At 36.0% G+C, this 19,665-nt stretch overlaps 1 protein-coding gene across 1 annotated transcript in view; it reads right to left on the reverse strand.

Annotated features, from left to right (window-relative positions):
- Positions 1-1,432: 1,432 nt before the first annotated feature.
- HFM1 (helicase for meiosis 1) overlaps positions 1,433-19,665 on the reverse strand; it is a 125,809-nt gene continuing 107,576 nt past the window's right edge. The window contains exons 32-38 of the mRNA XM_007468524.1: positions 19,501-19,580; positions 18,356-18,462; positions 13,774-13,887; positions 12,616-12,706; positions 2,494-2,605; positions 2,248-2,402; positions 1,433-1,502 (exon numbers count right to left, since the gene is read on the reverse strand). Of these exons, the coding sequence (XP_007468586.1) occupies positions 1,433-1,502; positions 2,248-2,402; positions 2,494-2,605; positions 12,616-12,706; positions 13,774-13,887; positions 18,356-18,462; positions 19,501-19,580 (729 nt within the window). The remainder of the gene's footprint in view (positions 1,503-2,247; positions 2,403-2,493; positions 2,606-12,615; positions 12,707-13,773; positions 13,888-18,355; positions 18,463-19,500; positions 19,581-19,665) is intronic.

Here is a 19,665-nt window from a genome sequence, read left to right on the forward strand (position 1 = left end):
CCTCACACCAGTTAGAATGGGCATCATCAGAAAATCTACAAACAACAAATGCTGGAGAGGGTGTGGAGAAAAGGGAGCCCTCTTGCACTGTTGGTGGGAATGTAAATGGAAACAGCCACTATGGAGAATAGTATGCAGGTTCTTTATAAAACTAAAAATAGGATTACTATATGACCAAGCAATCCCACTACTGGGCATATACCCTGAGAAAACCATAATTCAAAAAGACACAGGCGTCCCAATGTTCATTGCAGCACTATTTACAATAGCCAGGTCATGGAAGCAACCTAAATGCTCATCGACAGACAAATGGATAAAGAAGATGTGGTATATATATAGAATAAGTCATTTATATGTATATTTATGACAATGAGTCATAAAAACGAATGAAATTGGGTCATTTGTAGAGATGTGGATGGACCTAGAGACTGTCCTACAGAGTGAAGTAAGTCAGAAAGAGAAAAACAAATATCGTATATTAATGCATATATGTGGAATCTAGAAAAATGGTACAGATGAACCAGTTTGCAAGGCAGAATTAGAGACACAGATGTAGAGAACAAACATATGGACACCAATGGGGGAAAGTGGTAGGTGGGTGGTGCTGGTAATGGGATAAATTGGGAGATTGGGATTGATATATATACACTATGTATAAAATAAGTAACTAATAAGAAAAAAAGATAAAATTAGCCCATATATATGGATTCATGGGACAATTAAAAAATGTAAATGATCTAAACAGTCAAAGATGGTCGGACTGGATTAGAAAGCAAAACCCAACTATATAAAAACAAACACTGCTTACAGTGCTTATACACTACTTAACAGTAAAGAAATTTGAGATATATCCCACTGGAAAATAACATAAAATAGCTTTTGCTATAGTAAAAGTCAATATAACAAAGTTTTAGAATTTGTCACATTGAGAAACAAGTTAAACAGTCTATATTGATTAATGTTTCATTTATTGTTGCTTGAAATGATATAACAATAGGTTCAGACAGCCATTGGATTCTTAAAAATCTTTAGTAAAACAAAACAATAATGGTGAAAATTCGATAGAGTAAATAGATTCACTGACCTACCATCATTTTGCTTTCACAGAATACCTTTCTTCTTGTTAAGAAAATATAAAATTGGTTCCCACCAAAACCCAATTAATAACCGATAATTATTTCTAAATGAAACAATTATCAACTTATGAAACAAAGCCACTGCAAAAGTGCTTTATATGAAGTTATCGATATGATGGGGAAAAAAATCAGTCCAAATATTTTGTTGCAAAAGAGTCAACAAACCTAGTCAAATCCAAGAGAAAAAAAATCTGAACAAATATGAACTACTTTTTAAAAATAAAAATCGTGCTTTGTAATTAGGTGTCTTTAATACTTTGTCTTATTAATATAAAAAGCATTTTTGTCTGATTTTTTTAGAAAATACCATCAAATATTCCCAGAAAAGACTTCATTTCATCAGCTTCATCCTCAGGATAATACCAACTGGAGGAAAAAGGAAACGTAAAAATAACTATTTTTGTAACACAATTTATTTTTAAATTTACAATAAATAATAATAAATATAAAATGGATAAACTTGAAGATTGCTGAGAGGTTAATTTATTAAACAAACTTCAATGTGCATAACCTTGTAAAAAGTCTGGAGCAAATTAAGATTTCATAAACTGTGAAAGATAGAGACAAGTATCTTAGCTATTTCTTTAAACATATTGGAAAGTAATGCTGTTTAATCATTGTCAACAGGTCTATAAACCTTGACTATTCAAGGAGAGGGAAACTGCTAGAGTTACCCATAAAAATGACCAGCAGTCGGGGCACTGATTAGACTTAGTCTGACTTTCGCTTTGAATCTGTAGAATTGTAACAGAACTTGGTAGCTAAAATACAACTTGAATGTTAAAAAAATTAGCTGATCTCATTTCTCAAGTGACCTTACACTTCATATTATCAACATAGTATATTCAAATCAGTAAAAAAAATTTATCAACATAATATAATGTTTTAATTACTAGCATCAAATATATGGGTTCTCAAAAATTGAGATATTTGATATTTTGAATTATCTTAAGGAGCTTAGCTCACCAGTGGTCTAAAATTTTAATGTCTTTAAGTAAATAAAACATTTAGGTTCTGATCTTTAAAATGAAACAAGGGAAAAGGAATACCGAACTTCTTTGTAAAAAGTTCTTACTAGTGTGGTTTCAAAATATTTTTAAAGAGTTCTTACCTGAAATCAATCTCCTTTTTATGTTCACTGTTTCTAATAAAGCAGTCCACTTTCTTAACAAAATTTGAAGAGCTTGGTATTTTTTCAGAGTGAGTAAAGCACAGCTTTTCAATCTCTGGCGACAGACTTTGTTGTTTTATTTCTTGTAAATGGACCTATATTTTGAGGTTAAAAAATTAGCAATCATTGAAGGTTTAACTATTCAGGTGGTATTTAAAAGAAAAACAAAGAAGTGCTTCTTCTTCTAATACTTGCATTTCCAGCTTGTTGAGGTAATTTTGTCATGGAGGATGCAGCAAACTTGGACATAGCAGAATTTGATAAATAAATATCTGGCTTCTCATGTGACGTAACAAAACTAAAAATCAGAATGAATTATTTATAAAATACAGCAAATAAGAGAAACAAACCATTCTAATTTAGATCAACAGTGATTCTTTGGAAAATATGATTAGAGTTTATCATATTTATCAACCCCAAAACTAATGCTCCATTTCTTAGACTCATGGAGAACTTGGTGTATCTCCTTTCTTTTAGACAAAACAACAACTTATATAGTCCAAATAAAATAAGAATACTACTTTTAAAGGCCTACAGAAATAATCATTCAACAATTTTCATTAAAACTGTCTTATGCTTAATCATCTATCATCTAGCAGTTTGTAAATCTTTTCTAAATCCCACTTGCTTAACTTTTAGTCCCCTTTCCCTATTCTGGTCTCACTGTAGACAAACATCTCTACCTATCTGTTCATGTATAACTGTATACTAGAATTCACCTTTAATCTTTTGTATTAAATTAATTCATTAAAAAACATTTATTATTCACTACTGTATGCCACACATTATACTAGGAGCTAAGTATGAAATAGTAAACACATCCCCAGGTGGTTATCATCTATAGAGGGACAGACAATGAATAAACAATAAATATAATTATAGATCCTGAAGTGATATGAAAGAAATGAAATGAGTAATATTATAGGAAATAACAGTGTGGAGGCACAAGCCCACTTTAAAAAGGTGGTCATGGATGCCGCTATGAGGAGGAGACAATTTAAGCTGACACAGGCTAAAATGTGACAGTCATACAAGGAACAATAAACAGTAGATATGGGTAGGGAAGAATCACATATATTGATAAGAACTGAATCTCTTTATCTCTGATGAATGGCAAGGAATTAAAATAGTATAAAGGGTATGAAAGGAAAAGCATGTGTTTCCTTCTTCCTAGCAGCAACTTCTGGCATCGGTTTCTCAGAGGTTTCTTGATAGGATTCCTTTTTAAACCCACTTATCTTCTGTTGGTCACTTCTAAACTCTCCCAAAATTATTTGTAGTTTTCTAAAAGCGTGGTGCACAAAACTGTTCATATGCCTTGTTATCTTCCTACTTGTGATTTGCCTATTTTCTCTATACCCTCAGCTTTGTTCCACTTTGATGTTTCTAATCTGTCTATTCCATATGACTCAGAGTTAGAAGCAATGAATGGAAATGATAAAAAGACAAATTTTAGACAAATATTTTTAAAAGCTATTGAGTGATCTGAGAGATCCAAACATGGAACAAGCACTGAAGAGTGAATAAGCTCCTGGACACTGGAGTTGTCTTGGTAGAAACAGCATGATTACTTGCCAGTGATGCTGGATGGTTATTCAATGATCCAGTGGTGGGGAGACTAAATGACATTTAAGTTAAGCCCCCTTCAACTCTGGAATTCTCTGAAATCTATGATTCTGTGATGTTGATACTAATGTTCAGTAAAATGACTAAATAATAGCAAAAGTATCAAAAGACACCACAAATTTAAAACTTTTTTAAAGCAGGAGACATAAATAATCCTTAAGTAGAAAGTTGGACCATGAATAAAAAGTTATCAATGTTTCTTCTCTGAGGGAAAGTTTTGGCTCTGGCTATAATTTCTCTCCCTTGAGTTCTAATCAGGTCCAATATCCAAATGCATTTTACATCTCTACAAAGATACAGTAAGTTGCGGGGATGGGCAGTGGTGGTGGTGTAATGAATTGGGAGATTGGAATTGACATATATACACTAATATGTATAAAATAGATAACTAATAAGAACCTGCTGTATAAAAAATAAAATAAAAATTTTTTAAAAGATACTTTAAGTTGAACATTTCTAAAATTATTATTGTTTTTTCCCAAACGTCTATGTTCTATATTCTCAGATAATACCTCAATCTACCCACTTGCCATTTATTCTTCCCTCTTCCTTTACTACCATATTCTAGCAATTGCTAAATCTAATCTGTGTTATCTATGAAATATTTGAAAAATCCAATTCTACCTCTCAGTTTCTATCACCTCTACCCTAGTTGAGGCCTCATCATAGCCTGCCTTTCTCATTGGCCACCATGCCCCTGCTGGTCCCACCCTCTACAAATCATTCTAGATATCACTGCTAGAATGATTTTTTCTGATTAAATTATATAAACTGTGCTTAAATATTTTGGATGGGCCTTCACTGCTTACTATGGAGATCAAAAACTAGAGGCCTCTAGGCTACATACGGTCTACAAACATTATTATTTTTTGGAGAGAGGGTGCTGCAGACCATATCACATTTTAAAAAATTAGTTGTCAAAATTTTAAAGTCAGGAGAGCTTCAAGATGGCGGAAGAGTAAGACACGGAGATCACCTTCCTCCCCGCAAATACATCAGAAATACATCTACATGTGAAACAACTACAGAACACCTACTGAATGCTGGCAGAAGACCTCAGACCTCCCAAAAGGCAAGAAACTCCCCACGTACCTGGGTGGGGCAAGAGAAAAAAGGAAAAACAGAGACAAAAGAATAGGGATGGGACCTGCACCAGTGGGAGGGAGCTGTGAAGGAGGAAAAGTTTCCACACGCTAGGAAGCACCTTCGCAGGCGGAGACTGCTGGTGTCGGAGGGGGAAAGCTTCGGAGCCACCGAGGAGAGCGCAGCAATACAGGTGCGGAGGGCAAAGCGGAGAGATTCCCGCACAGAGGATCGGTGCTGACCTGCACTCACCAGCCTAAGAGGCTTGTCTGCTCACCTGCCGGGGCGGGCGGGGGCTGGGAGCTGAGGCTCGGGCTTCGGAGGTCGGATCCCAGGGAGAGGACTACGGGTTGGCTGCGTGAACACAGCCTGAGAGGGCTAGTGCACCATGGCTAGCTGGGACAGAGTCCGGGAAAAGGTCTGGAACTGCCAAAGAGACAAGAGACTTTTTCTTGCCTCTTTGTTTCCTGGTGCACAAGGAGAGGGGATTAAGAGCGCCGCTTAAAGGAGCTCCAGAGAGCCACGAGCCGTGGCTATCAGCGCGGACCCCAGAGACGGGCATGAGACACTAAGGCTGCTGCTGCGCCACCAAGAAGCCTGTGTGCGAGCACAGGTCACTATCCACACCTCCCCTCCCGGGAGCCTGTGCAGCCCGCTACTGCCAGGGTCCCGTGATCCAGGGACAACTTCCCCGGGAGAACGCATGGCACGCCTCAGGCTGGTGCAACGTCACACCAGCCCCTGCCACCGCAGGTCGCCCCGCATCCGTACCCCTCCCTGAGTGAGCCAGAGCCCCCGAATCAGCTGCTCCTTTAACCCCGTCCTGTCTGAGCCAAGAACCGTCGCCCTCAGGGAACCTACACGAAGAGGCGGGTCCAAATCCAAAGCTGAACACCAGGAGCTGTGCGAACAAAGAAGGGAAAGGGAAATCTCTCCCAGCAGTGTCAGAAGCAGCGGATTGAATCTCCACAATCAGCTTCATGTACCCTGCATCTGTGGAATACCTGAATAGACAACGAATCATCCCAAATTGAGGAGGTGGACTTTGGGAGCAACAATATATATATATTTTTCCCTTTTTCTCTTTTTGTGAGTGTGTATGTGTATGCTTCTGTGTGTGATTTTGTCTGTATAGCTTTTCTTTTACCATTTGTCCTAGGGTTCTGTCTGTCCATTTTAATTTTTTTTAATACTTAAAAATTCTTTTTCTTAATTATTTTTTTACTTTAATAACTTTATTTTATTTTATCTTCTTTCTTTCTTTCTTCCTTATTTTCCTCCCTTTTATTCTGAGCCGTGTGGAAGACAGGCTCTTGGTGCTCCAGCCAGGCGTCAGGGCTGTGTCACTGAGCTGGGAGAGCTGAGTTCAGGATATTGCTCCACAAGAGACCTCCCAGCTCCACGTAATATCAAATGGCGAAAATCTCCCAGAGATCTCCATCTCAATGCCAAGACCCAGCTCTACTCAACAACCAGCAAGCTACAATGCTGGACACCCTATGCCAAACAAGCAAGACAGGAAGAAAAACCCATCCATTAGCAGAGAGGCTGCCTAAAATCATAATAAGTCCACAGACACCCCAAAACACACAACCAGACATGGACCTGCCCAATAGAAAGACAAGATCCAGCCTCATCCACCAGAACACAGGCACTAGTCCCCTCCACCAGGAAGCCTACACAACCCACTGAACCAACTTGTAGCCACTGGGGACAGACACCAAAAACAACAAGAACTACAAACCTGCAGCCTGCAAAAAGGAGACCCCAACCACAGTAAGTTAAGCAAAATGAGAACACAGAGAAACACACAGCAGATGAAGGAGCAAGGCAAAAACCCACCAGACCTAACAAATGAAGAGGAAATAGGCAGTGTACCTGAAAAAGAATTCAGAGTAATGATAGTAACGATGATCCAAAATCTTGGAAATAGAATGGAGAAAATATAAGACAAGTTGACAAGGACCTAGAAGAACTAAAGAGAAAACAAACAGTGATGAACAAAACAATAAATGATATTAAAAATTTTCTAGAAGGAATCAATAGCAGAATAACTGAGGCAGAAGAACGGATAAGTGACCTGGAAGATAAAATAGTGGAAATAACTACCACAGAGCAGAATAAAGAAAAAAGAATGAAAAGAATTGAGGACAGTCTCAGAGACCTCTGGGACAACATTAAATGCACCAACATTTGAATTATAGGGGTCCCAGAAGAAGAAGAGAAAAAGAAAGGGACTGAGAAAATATTTGAAGAGATTATACTTGAAAACTTCTCTAATATGGGAAAGGAAATAGTCAATCAAGTCCAGGAAGCACAGGCAGTCACATACAGGATAAATCCAAGGAGAAACACACCAAGACACATATTAATCAAGCTATCAAAAATTAAATACAAAAAACAAATATTACAAGCAGCAAGGAAAAAACAACAAATAAAACACAAGGGAATCCCCATAAGGTTAACAGCTGGTCTTTCAGCAGAAACTCTGCAAGCCAGAAGGGAGTGGCAGGACATATTTAAAGTGATAAAGGAGAAAAACCTACAACCAAGATTACTCTACCCAGCAAGGATCTTATTCAGATTTGATGGAGAAATTAAGAGCTTTACAGACAAGCAAAAGCTAAGAGAATTCAGCACCACCAAACCAGCTCTACAACAAATGCTAAAGGAACTTCTCCAGGCAGGATACAAAAGAGAAGGAAAAGACCTACAAAATAAACACAAAATAATTAAGACAATGGTAATGGGAACATGCATATTGATAATTACCTTAAAGTAAAGGAATAAATGCTCCAACCAAAAGACATAGATTGGCTGAATGGATACAAAAACAAGACACATATATATGCTGTCTACAAGAGACCCACTTCAGACCTAGGGACACATACAGACTGAAAGTGAGGGGCTGGAAAAAGATATTCCATGCAAATGAAAATCAAAAGAAAGCTGGAGTAGCAATTTTCATATCAGATAAAATAGACTTTAAAATAAAGACTATTACAAGAGACAAAGAAGGACACTACATAATGATCAAGGGATCAGTCCAAGAAGAAGATATAACAATTGTAAATATTTATGCACCCAACATAGGAGCACCTCAATACATAAGGCAAATACTAACAGCCATAAAAGGGGAAATTGACAGTAACACAATCAAAGGGGACTTCAACACCCCACTTTTTCACTAATGCAGATCATCCAAAATGAAAATAAATAAGGAAACACAAGCTTTAAATGATACATTAAACAAAATGGACTTAATTGATATTTATAGGACATTCCATCCAAAAACAATAGAATACACATCCTTCTCAAGTGCTCATGGAACATTCTCCAGGATAGATCATATCTTGGGTCACAAAGCAAGCCTTGGTAAATTTAATAAAATTGAAATCGTATCAAGTATCTTTTCCAACCACAACGCTATGAGACTAGATATCAATTACAGGAAAAAATCTGTAAGAAATACAAACATATGGAAGCTAAACAACACACTACTTAATAACCAAGAGATCACTGAAGAAATCAAAGAGGAAATCAAAAAAATTTCTAGAAACAAATGACAATGAAAACATGACACCCAAAACCTATGGGATGCAGCAAAAGAAGTTCTAAGAGGGAAGTTTATAGCAATACAATCTTACCTTAAGAAACATGAAACATCTCAAATAGACAACCTAACCTTACACCTAAAGCAATTAGAGAAAGATGAACAAAAAAACCTCAAATTTAGCAGAAGGAAAGAAATTATGAAGATCAGATCAGAAATAAATGAAAAAGAAATGAAGGAAACGATAGCAAAGATCAATAAAACTAAAAGCTTGTTCTTTGAGAAGATAAACAAAATTGATAAACCATTAGCCAGACTTATCAAGAAAAAAAGGAAGAAGACTCAAATCAATAGAATCAGAAATGAAAAAGGAGAAGTAACAACTGACACTGCAGAAATACAAAGGATCATGAGAGATTACTACAAGCAACTATATGCCAATAAAATGGACAACCTGGAAGAAATGAACAAATTCTTAGAAAAGCACAACCTTCCGAGACTGAACCAGGATGAAACAGAAAATATAAACAGACCAATCACAAGCACTGAAATTGAGACTGTGATTAAAACTCTTCCAACAAACAAAAGCCCAGGACCAGATGGCTTCACAGGCGAATTCTATCAAACATTTAGAGAAGAGCTAACACCTATTCTTCTCAAACTCTTCCAAAATATAGCAGAGGGAGGAACACTCCCAAACTCATTCTACGAGGCCACCATCACCCTGATACCAAAACCAGACAAGGATGTCACAAAGAAAGAAAACTACAGGCCAATATCACTGATGAACATAGATGCAAAACTCCTCAACAAAATACTAGCAAAGAGAATCCAACAGTACATTAAAAGGATCATACACCATGATAAAGTGGGGTTTATCCCAGGAATGCAAGGATTCTTCAATACATGCAACTCAATCAATGTGATACACCATATTAACAAGTTGAAGGAGAAAAACCATATGATCATCTCAATCGATGCAGAGAAAGCTTTCGACAAAATTCAAAACCCATTTATGATAAAAACTCACCAGAAAGTAGGCATAGAGGGAACTTTCCTCAACATAATAAAGGCCATATATGACAAACCCACTCAACATCGTCCTCAATGGTGAAAAACTGAAACCATTTCCACTAAGATCCGGACCAAGACAAGGTTGCCCACTCTCCCACTATTATTCAACATAGTTTTGGGAGTTTTAGCCACAGCAATCAGAGAAGAAAAAGAAATAAAATGAATCCAAATTGGAAAAGAAGTAAAGCTGTCACTGTTTGTAGATGACATGATACTTAACATAGAGAATCCTAAAGATGCTACCAGAAAACTACTGGAGCTAATCAATGAATGTGGTAAAGTAGCAGGATACAAAATTAATGCACAGAAATCTCTTGCATTCCTATTCACTACTGATGAAAAATTTGAAAGAGAAATTAAGGAAACACTCCCATTTACCATTGCAACAAAAAGAATAAAATACCTAGGAATAAACCTACATAAGGAGACAAAAGACCTGTATGCAGAAAACCATAAGACACTGGTGAAAGAAATTAAAGATGATACAAATAGATGGAGAGATATACCATGTTCTTGGATTGGAAGAATCAACATTGTGAAAATGACTCTACTACCCAAAGGAATCTACAGATTCAATGCAATCCCTATCAAACTACAACTGGCATTTTTCACAGAACTAGAAGAAAAAATTTCACAATTTGTGTGGAAACACAAAAGACCCAGAATAGCCAAAGCAATCTTGAGACAGAAAAACGGAGCTGGAGGAATCAGGCTCCCTGACTTCAGACTATACTACAAAGCTACAGTAATCAAGACAGTATGGTAGTCGCACAGAAACAGAACTATAGATCAATGGAACAGGATAGAAAGCCGAGAGATAAACCCACGCACATATGGTCACCTTACCTTTGATAAAGGAGGCAAGCATATACAGTGGAGAAAAGACAGCCTCTTCAATAAGTGGTGCTGGGAAAACTGGACAGCTACATGTAAAAGAATGAAATTAGAACACTCCCTAACACCATACAAAAATAAACTCAAAATGGATTAAAGACCTAAATGTAAGGCCAGACACCATCAAAGTTTAGGGGAAAACATAGGCAGAACACTCTATGACATAAATCACAGCAAGATCCTTTTTGACCCACCTCCTAGAGAAATGGAAATAAAAACAAAAATAAACAAATGAAACCTAATGAAACTTAAGAGCTTTTGAACAGCAAAGGAAACCATAAACAAGATGAAAAGACAACCCTCAGAATGGGAGAAATATCTGCAAATGAAGCAACTGACAAAGGATTAATCTCCAAAATTTACAAGCAGCTTATGCAGCTCAACATTAAAAAAACAAACAACCCAATCCAAAAATGTGTAGAAGACCTAAACAGACATTTCTCCAAAGAAGACATACAGATTGCCAACAGACACATGAAAGAATGCTCAACATCATTAATCATTAGAGAAATGCAATCAAAACTACAATGAGATATCATCTCACGCCGGTCAGAAGGGCCATCATCAAAAAATCTACAAACAATAAATGCTGGGGTGTGCAGAAAAGGGAACCCTCTTGCACTGTTGGTGGGAATGTAAATTGATACAGCCACTATGGGGAGCAGTATGGACGTTCCTCAAAAAACTACAAATAGAAGTACCATACGACTCAGCAATCCCACTACTGGGCATATACCCTGAATAAACCATAATTCAGAAAGAGTCATGTACCAAAATGTTCATCGCAGCTCTGTTTACAGTAGCCAGGACATGGAAGCAACCGAAGTGTCCATCAATAGATGAATGGATAAAGAAGATGTGGCACATATATACAATGGAATATTACTCAGGCATAAAAAGAAATGAAATTGAGTTATTTGTAGTGAGGTGGATGGACCTAGAGACTGTCATACAGAGTGAAGTAAGTCAGAAAGAGAAAAACAAATACCGTATGCTAACATATATATATGGAATTTAAAAAAAAAAAAAAAAAAGGTCATGAAGAACCTAGGGGCAAGATGGGAATAAAGACGCAGACCTACTAGAGAATGGACTTGAGGATATGAGGAGGGGGAAGGGTAAGCTGGGACAAAGTGAGAGAGTGGCATGGACATATATACACTACCAAACGTAAAATAGATAGCTAGTGGGAAGCAGCTGCATAGCACAGGGAGATCAGCTCAGTGCTTTGTGACCATCTAGAGAGGTGGGATAGGGAGGGTGAGGAAGAGATATGGGGACATGTATATGTATAACTGATTCACTTTGTTATAAAGCAGAAACTAGCACACCACTGTAAAGCAATTATACTCCAATAAAGATGTTAACAAAAAATTTAAAAGTCAGGAGATGTCACATAAATTTTAGATCTTAGCTTTTTTGAAAAATCAGGATATTTGACAACACTAGACTCACATTTCCTGTACAGCAACAACTGGTTGGAGCTCAGTAGTGGTTATTCCCTTTAGATGGGACACTCTACAGTTAACCTTGGCCCATGAAATCCCAAAGGCAGTTTGAGCTTGTGACCCCTGACCTACTGGATACAGCACAGGTATCTAAATATGGCATTCATGGCCCCTCACAGACCTCAGCAATCTCAGCCTTAATTCTATGGCTACATAGACCACACTTTACTGACCCTTGAGCATGGGATGTCTTTTCAAGCCTTATCCCTTTACATGTACTCTTCTACCTGGAATGCCTTAGTCTTCTCTTTTCTACCTATCAAACTCCTATTCAGTTTTCACATCTTATAAAAAGTGAAGATTCCTCAGCTCCAGCCCCAGAGACCATGATTCAGTAAGTCTAGCATGGGGCCCAGGAATGTGCATTTTTAATGTGCACCTCTGGGTAATTTTGATTTTGGGGTGGTCTGACAACAGCACTTTGAGAAACACAGCCCTAAGATTAAGAGGCTTTAAGTTGACTAATACCCTATTGCTTCTCTGACATCTAATGACTTTATCCCCATCTCCACTTACATGTCAGGAGGATATAAAGTTGTAAGTATTTGAAAATAAAGTTCTAAAACTTGCCTGTTTGACATTTCTCTTTGGAATTTGCTTTTTGATTCTTCGAAGGGTAGCTTACTTTCCCTGGTTCTTGAACTCAAAGTGTTTCCAAATCCTAGGTAAAAAGATAACATTTTGAAATAAATCGAATAGAATATCTGTATTCTATTCTAGAGTAGAATATCTCTCCAAACAGATATCACCTGGATAAGGAGAAAATGAAAAATTCTTCTCAATAATCAAATTTAATGTGCATAGACAAAACAAAGGAGCGAAGCTAAGAGAGTAAAACTACAAAACACATAGGTTAGCTCATTAGTCACTATATTAAAAGGTCCCCAACCACTATCATTTATTTATTTATTTATTTATTTTTAAGCCATGTAAATGATCAAGTCAAAGTTCATTCAATATTTTCAATGGTCTGCAAGGGACTGAATTCCATCTGTCAGCCATCCTGGGAAAGATTATCTCCATCTCCGTATCTTGTCTTATACTTACCAAGATTTTCACTTCTCTGTTTCGGTGAAATAAAGTGGATTCACCAGTAACTCAAAGGCCTAGTTCCATTATTTTTGGATTGTATATGATTTAAACACAATATCTAATACAAGAGAAACTAATCTTTTCCTGTTTATTTATTTATTTGTACTTGAAAAGTCAATATTTCTACTAGAAATAAAAGGTATCTTTTTATGTTTTTTGCTAGCATGTGAAAAAAGAATATTTTTAAAATTGGAACATTTTTGTTTTTCACAAACATTACCAGACTACGTGAGATCTTAAAATGGAGAGCGGGATAGTCTGTTTTATGAGGGAAAATTCGATAAACAATCTGAATTTGAATAGAGCCTTTAACAAGATAAGGAGCAAAAGAATAGAAAAAGCTCATTTCCTATATCGTCATCATGGAATAACCTTGACCTCTGTCCCTAGGGATAGGAAATGTGATTTGTGGGAGGGTCAAATTTTACTTTTACTAAAAATTATAATCTTAACAAACTGAAACTAATTAAGCAAGCACACAAAAAAGACAAAGAAAATTAGTCCCAAAAGCTTAACTGAAAAATATTCAAATAATTTCTCATAAAATTATTTCATTCTAACATATATTTCAAATACAGTACACATATATATACAAAAATACATACATACAAATGAAATATATTTCATGCTATTTACCTGATGTTTTTATCTTCTCGGTATCAGTTGAAAAGCTAGTAACTTCTATTAAGCTTTCATCATCAAAATCATCCCAAACTTCACTTCCCAATTCAAAGTTCACATTCAAAACTTCTGAAAATGAAGAATTACTTTTAACTGCATCTGTCAAATCCTGGTTTTCAGATGCGTTAAGATTTCTGTCGAATAGCATTGTTTGAGGGGCTTTCTCATTTGAAGTTGTAGAATAGGTCTGTCTAGAAAAATCTGTCATGTGTATGTATAAATGAGTATAGGCACTTTTTAAACCTTAAGCATCATTATCTATTGACATATCAAACACATCTTTCAACTACTAAACAGAGGTCTTGAGTAGTAGTGTTCTAAAGCATTGCTGAGTATTGTATTCAACAATTTTATTTACTGTATTACATGTAGTGATTGCTGCACTAAATTTAATTTTCAAGGTATTCTTCTAGTCAGAATTAATTTTCCCTCTTAATTCCTACATAAGAATAATCTTACTCCAAGATTGGATTGTAATAGCTTCTAAAATGGGCTTCCTCCCCCATCTCTTCTCCCTACAAGTAGTTAATTTTGAGTATTGTTACAAAAATATATTGTTATTTTTCTCCTGCTAAAGTATCATCAGTGTTATCCATTGTTTATAGCCTGGGTTTAGAGCCAGACTACCTGGGTGAAAATTCCACCTCTATCATTTACTAGTTGGATGGTCTTAGACAAGTAATTTAAACTCTGAGCCTAGTTTTCTCCTCTGCAAAATGGGGATAATAATAGTACCTAACATGGAACTTCCCTGGTGGCATGGTGGTTAAGACTCCCCGCTCCCAATGCAGGGGGCCCAGGTTCGATCCCTGGTCCAGGAACTAGATGCCATATGCATGCCGCAACTAAGAGTTCGCATGCCACAACTGAGCTGGCGAGCCACAACTAAGGAGCCTGCTGCCACAACTAAGACCCAACACAACCAAATAAATAAATAAATAAATAAATAATAGTACCTAATACATATGATTATGGGGACTAAATGCCTTTACTTGTACAGTTTTCCATAGCAGTGGTTAATAAATATTTAATAACTCGCTTCTCCAAAAACTTTTATGCATATATATGTATTATATGTAAAGGATGTATAGCACATAATTTACAAATAATGATAAAATATACAGCATGCTTAACTGTAAATTCCATATATCTAATTGATTATCACTGAACGTTTTCATTGAATTTTGCCAAACTCTTGTATCTGTATCAACCTATGGTTGCAATTGATAAATGAATGTAGTTCTCACATTCATTTGTCAATTTGAACGTTGTTTGATATTTTTGTTGACTTTAATAAAAGTAAAACAATAAAGACATATGTTGGGATTTCACTCATTCACCCATAGCCTTAAGCAATTTCCTTGCTGAATTAGATAATAATTTTCAAATGCTAGAAGAATATTCCTTCAATTTTTCTTGCTATCCACAATGTAAGGGCTACAGACATGACACACTGATTAATTAAATCTGCACTACTGTCATTTTCTCCATCACTTTACTAAGTATAAACAATAAGCAAAACAATGTTTGGCCCTGATTTGTAGTGTTTGCTGATTTCCATTCTATAAGTATTCCCACCATGACTGATTTCAAGCTACAAATGTGACATAACTGAATGCAAAGTTGGGAAGAAATGCACAATAGCACCCCTTTATACAGTATTTCCACCATACAGATACAAATATAGATGCAAATAATCTCAAGAATACAGATAACAGTAAAATGTAGTAGAATAATTAGGAAATGGTTAGTTTTTAATATTTATAACCTTTGTGCTTAATATAACTTAATTGAAAGTTTTATAATTAAACTTTAATAATGCCTGAAAGATTCCCCAAAATTTAATAGTCATCTCACAAGCTAGTACAAGTTTGCTCCAGTAAAATTTAAACTGAGTTTCCTTCACTTTAAATAACCTCTATCCTTTTCTTCACTATCCAAATCCTTCTCTATCCTTCAACTGTGCCTACAACTCCAGTACACATTATTCTACTTTTGTGCCTTGATACACATACACAGTATGCTATGTCCTGAAAAGAGAAGTAGGTACAAAGTGCAGTGGAAATATAAGGAGAAGAAGACCATCTGGCTAGATGGGGACTGGCAGCTAAAGAAGGAAGAGACTTGAGCATATTTATATGCTGAAAAGAAAGAGGCCACAGGGAGAAGATACTGAAAATAAGGGCAAGAGGAGAGAGATAGCTGGTCTCCTAAAGACCCAGAGGGGGCAGAATTGGAAAGATTATGATTACAGGTGGAGAGATAAAATTTGAATAGAAGAAAAGATAATTCTTCTTTCAAAATAAACAGAGAGTTATGAATCGGTGCAGAAACAGAGAAATATAATAGTTGGGGGGGTGGAAAGTTGAAAGAGTTTGTATATTACAAGTTTGATTTTCAATTCTCCACTGATAACTAAAAGTCAATTTCATTTTATAGAAATGGCATTGCCTGGGAATCAAGAGATATGGAATCTATTTCTAGCCCTGCTATTAATTAGATATGTGATTTTGGGCAAGTCATTTAATCTCTGAGTCTTGGCTTCTTTCATTGTAAAATGAGGAATTGCACAAAGGTCCCTTACAATTTAAATTTTACAATTCAACATGCTTTCTCATAATTTCTGACATTTTTTCTTCTTCTCTTTTTGCACCTGGAATACAGATGATAAAAATTGCCATGTTTTTCTTAAAACATTCTTAACAGCAGTATTTGAATACATTTAAAGTATGTCTTGCCACCAAAGACTAATGTGTAAAAAGTATAATGAATATACTCAATTACTATTAATAACAGTACCAGATATTATGCTAAGAGCTTTAGATATATTATCTCATTTAACCCTAAAATCCCTAAAATATAACCAGATGAGGGAATTGAGATGAACTGGGTAAATATACTATGAAAAGTCATACAACTACTAAATGAGCTAGGATTTGAACCTAGACAGATAATCTCTAAGTCCTGTAAGTTGAACTACTATATTATACAGCTTCTTTTAAAAAGGTGGGGGGGCATTCAGTAAAAGAGGGATACAGTTATTATTGGGGTTTAAAGTATCTAGATGAGACTTTTATATCATAGTACAAATCACATTTGGAATAGTGGGTGGGAAAGAAATAAAAGTAGAAAAACTATGTAAAGACAACATGAAAGTAGGGAAGGGCAAACTCTGGTGTGGAGAAGGGCAGGGAATAGAGCAGCCATACAAGGAATAAGTTAGAGGGCTACAGGTTGAAGAGAGATAAAAATAAGAGGGTTGACACTCTTACACCTTCTATTCATGTTGTAATAATATTTTCAGGCTTTGAAGAAATTGGATAAATGTTCTGATAGTCTAGGTAAGATCAGGGGATTTTTCTTGATCTGATATTGGGCCTAATGGCTGCCACGGTGTCATAAGGGATGATGGGTACTCCAGCCCTTGCCTACCAAAGATCTTAAATTATGGCCAGAGAAAGCAGTGGAGTGAAAGAATGAAGGCAAGAGTGGCAATGGAAGTCAAAAACAACACACACATGAAATTAATTGTTTTTAGAAAATCCCAAGTTTACCATTTCTACATACAGCCACTTGAACAACTCTGTGGCCAGAATTATTTCTCACACTTTTTAACAGACTGCTATTAGTATAGTAGCATGACCCAGAGAAATGGTGCTATTAATGGCAGGACCTGGAGGAATGATGAAACAGGCCCAAAGTTGAAGAATTTATACGCATTACCTCTTTAATTTAATGACAAACACAGATAAAAAGCAAATCTATATTACAAACCAGCTACATCTCACAAACTAGGTTATAGTCTCACATATCATAGAGATTGTAAGAATCATAGGTTTAAGAACTGGAGAGATATTAAAGGTCACCCAATTTAATCCCTTAATTTTAAAGATAAGACTAACGCCCAAAGAGGTTAAATAATTTTCCCAAGGTCACACAGCTATTTTATAAAATGGACTAATTTTATAAATAAAAAATTATTTCAAATAACTCTAAAGACATATCAAAGTAATAGTTCAGCATTTTAATACTTTGCATATCCTAAGATCCCTCATATTCTCAGCTTTTCCTCATATTATCTTTTTTTTTTTTTGCGGTATGCGGACCTCTCACTGTTGCGGCCTCTCCCGTTGCAGAGCACAGGCTCTGGACGCACAGGCTCAGCGGCCATGGCTCACGGGCCCAGCCGCTCCGCAGCATGTGGGATCTTCCCGGACCGGGGCACGAACCCGTGTCCCCTGCATCAGCAGGCGGACTCTCAACCACTGCGCCACCAGAGAAGCCCCCTCATATTATCTTTAAATTAAAATAGTCAATGCTATGTAGGAAAAGATTTTTTAGGAATCTATGATAGACACAACAAGACCATCTGAAATAACAGACCTAAGAATTTGAAACTGCTTCAATAACTGAAGAGAAAAATGTTGCCAAGTTAATAATCATAATTTTAGATTTTGGTTTTTCAATAACATTGCTTGTCAATCCAAAGCAGTGAGAAATCATTTTCTCTCTCAAGTCAATATCAACAGTAATTTACCTTTGTCTTGATATGCAGATGGTTCTGGTTGTTGACCTTTTGTGTAGATCTCATGCTGATACTTCTGTTCCATTATAGGCAATTCGGGTATGTTTAAATATTCTGACCTTTATAAAGATAAATAAAACCATAAAAATGTTAAAGAAACTATTAAAATTAATCTGACTTTGAAAACTACTTATTCATATAAATGGGAAAAAACTGGTTCAGCCACTCAACACTTCTATGATAAACTGTACTAGCCTGAGTAGTAAAAGGTAAAAAAATAGGTGTTTAATGGAAGTGACAACTACTTAGGTCACTTAGTCATCTTTACACTCCCCCATGGGGTAGATTTCTGCTATTTGTGTGTAGCCTTAAAAATTTATTTCTAATGCTTCTTTCAGTTAGATAACAAAAGTTAGGCTCTCTTGAAGTAGTGTTGGCATCTATTCTGATTGGTCAGTGGCTGTTCTGTACTGGTTGTTAAGTATATTAAATGTCATCCCAGCATATAGAATGCCCTTATCTGGAAGGGAAATTACATATACCGTTACCTTTTAGGTATCATAATAGGAAAAGAATGCTGAGTTATCATCTAGGGCCCTCTGAATATGAGCTTTGGTTATTTCATCTATATAATAGGATAAAAATACCTTGGTTTATGAGCCAGGTTGTTGTTAAGGTCAAAAGAAAGAATGCAAAAACATGCAATTTTTAAATTACAAAGTATTTTATAAATCTGAGGTATTATTAATATAGAGTGGGCCCCTAAATGGAAAATATTAGACTTTATACACCAACATGACTTCTCTTTTTAAAGTATACTCTTGTCATCTGTTAAGTTTAGAAGGCAGAGAGAGCCTGGAGGCATGACACATAGGATGGGTAGTTTTCCAGGAAAGAGCAGATTAGATCAATGTTAAAGTATCCTTATGACTGCAGAGTTCTAAATAAATTTGGGGTGTAAAAGATAACAAAACTCTCCTGATGTAATTACCTCATTATGGAACTAAACTAAACCTCATTATGGAACTAAATGATTACTGTGATTACTGTGATTCGAAGGTAGCCAGTAACCATCTTTCTCTTAATAAATGACTATTTGGAGGAACAGAGAGTTTATGATGAATATTTTACCTCAGATATTAACATTATATTTGTACCTTGATATACTGGGAAGAGAAGGTTTTGGAGTAAAACCAAACTCTTTAAGGTCCACACTTTGAGATTTATTCATCTGCATCTATTAATGAAAAATTAACAAGTTCAACTATCAATTTCATATCAACACACTTTTTAACAAATAAGCCAAACAGCAAAATTCCTGC

Source organism: Lipotes vexillifer, unplaced genomic scaffold (assembly GCF_000442215.2).
Source record: "Lipotes vexillifer unplaced genomic scaffold, Lipotes_vexillifer_v1.1 scaffold490, whole genome shotgun sequence".
In the NCBI taxonomy this organism is placed as follows: domain Eukaryota; kingdom Metazoa; phylum Chordata; class Mammalia; order Artiodactyla; family Lipotidae; genus Lipotes; species Lipotes vexillifer.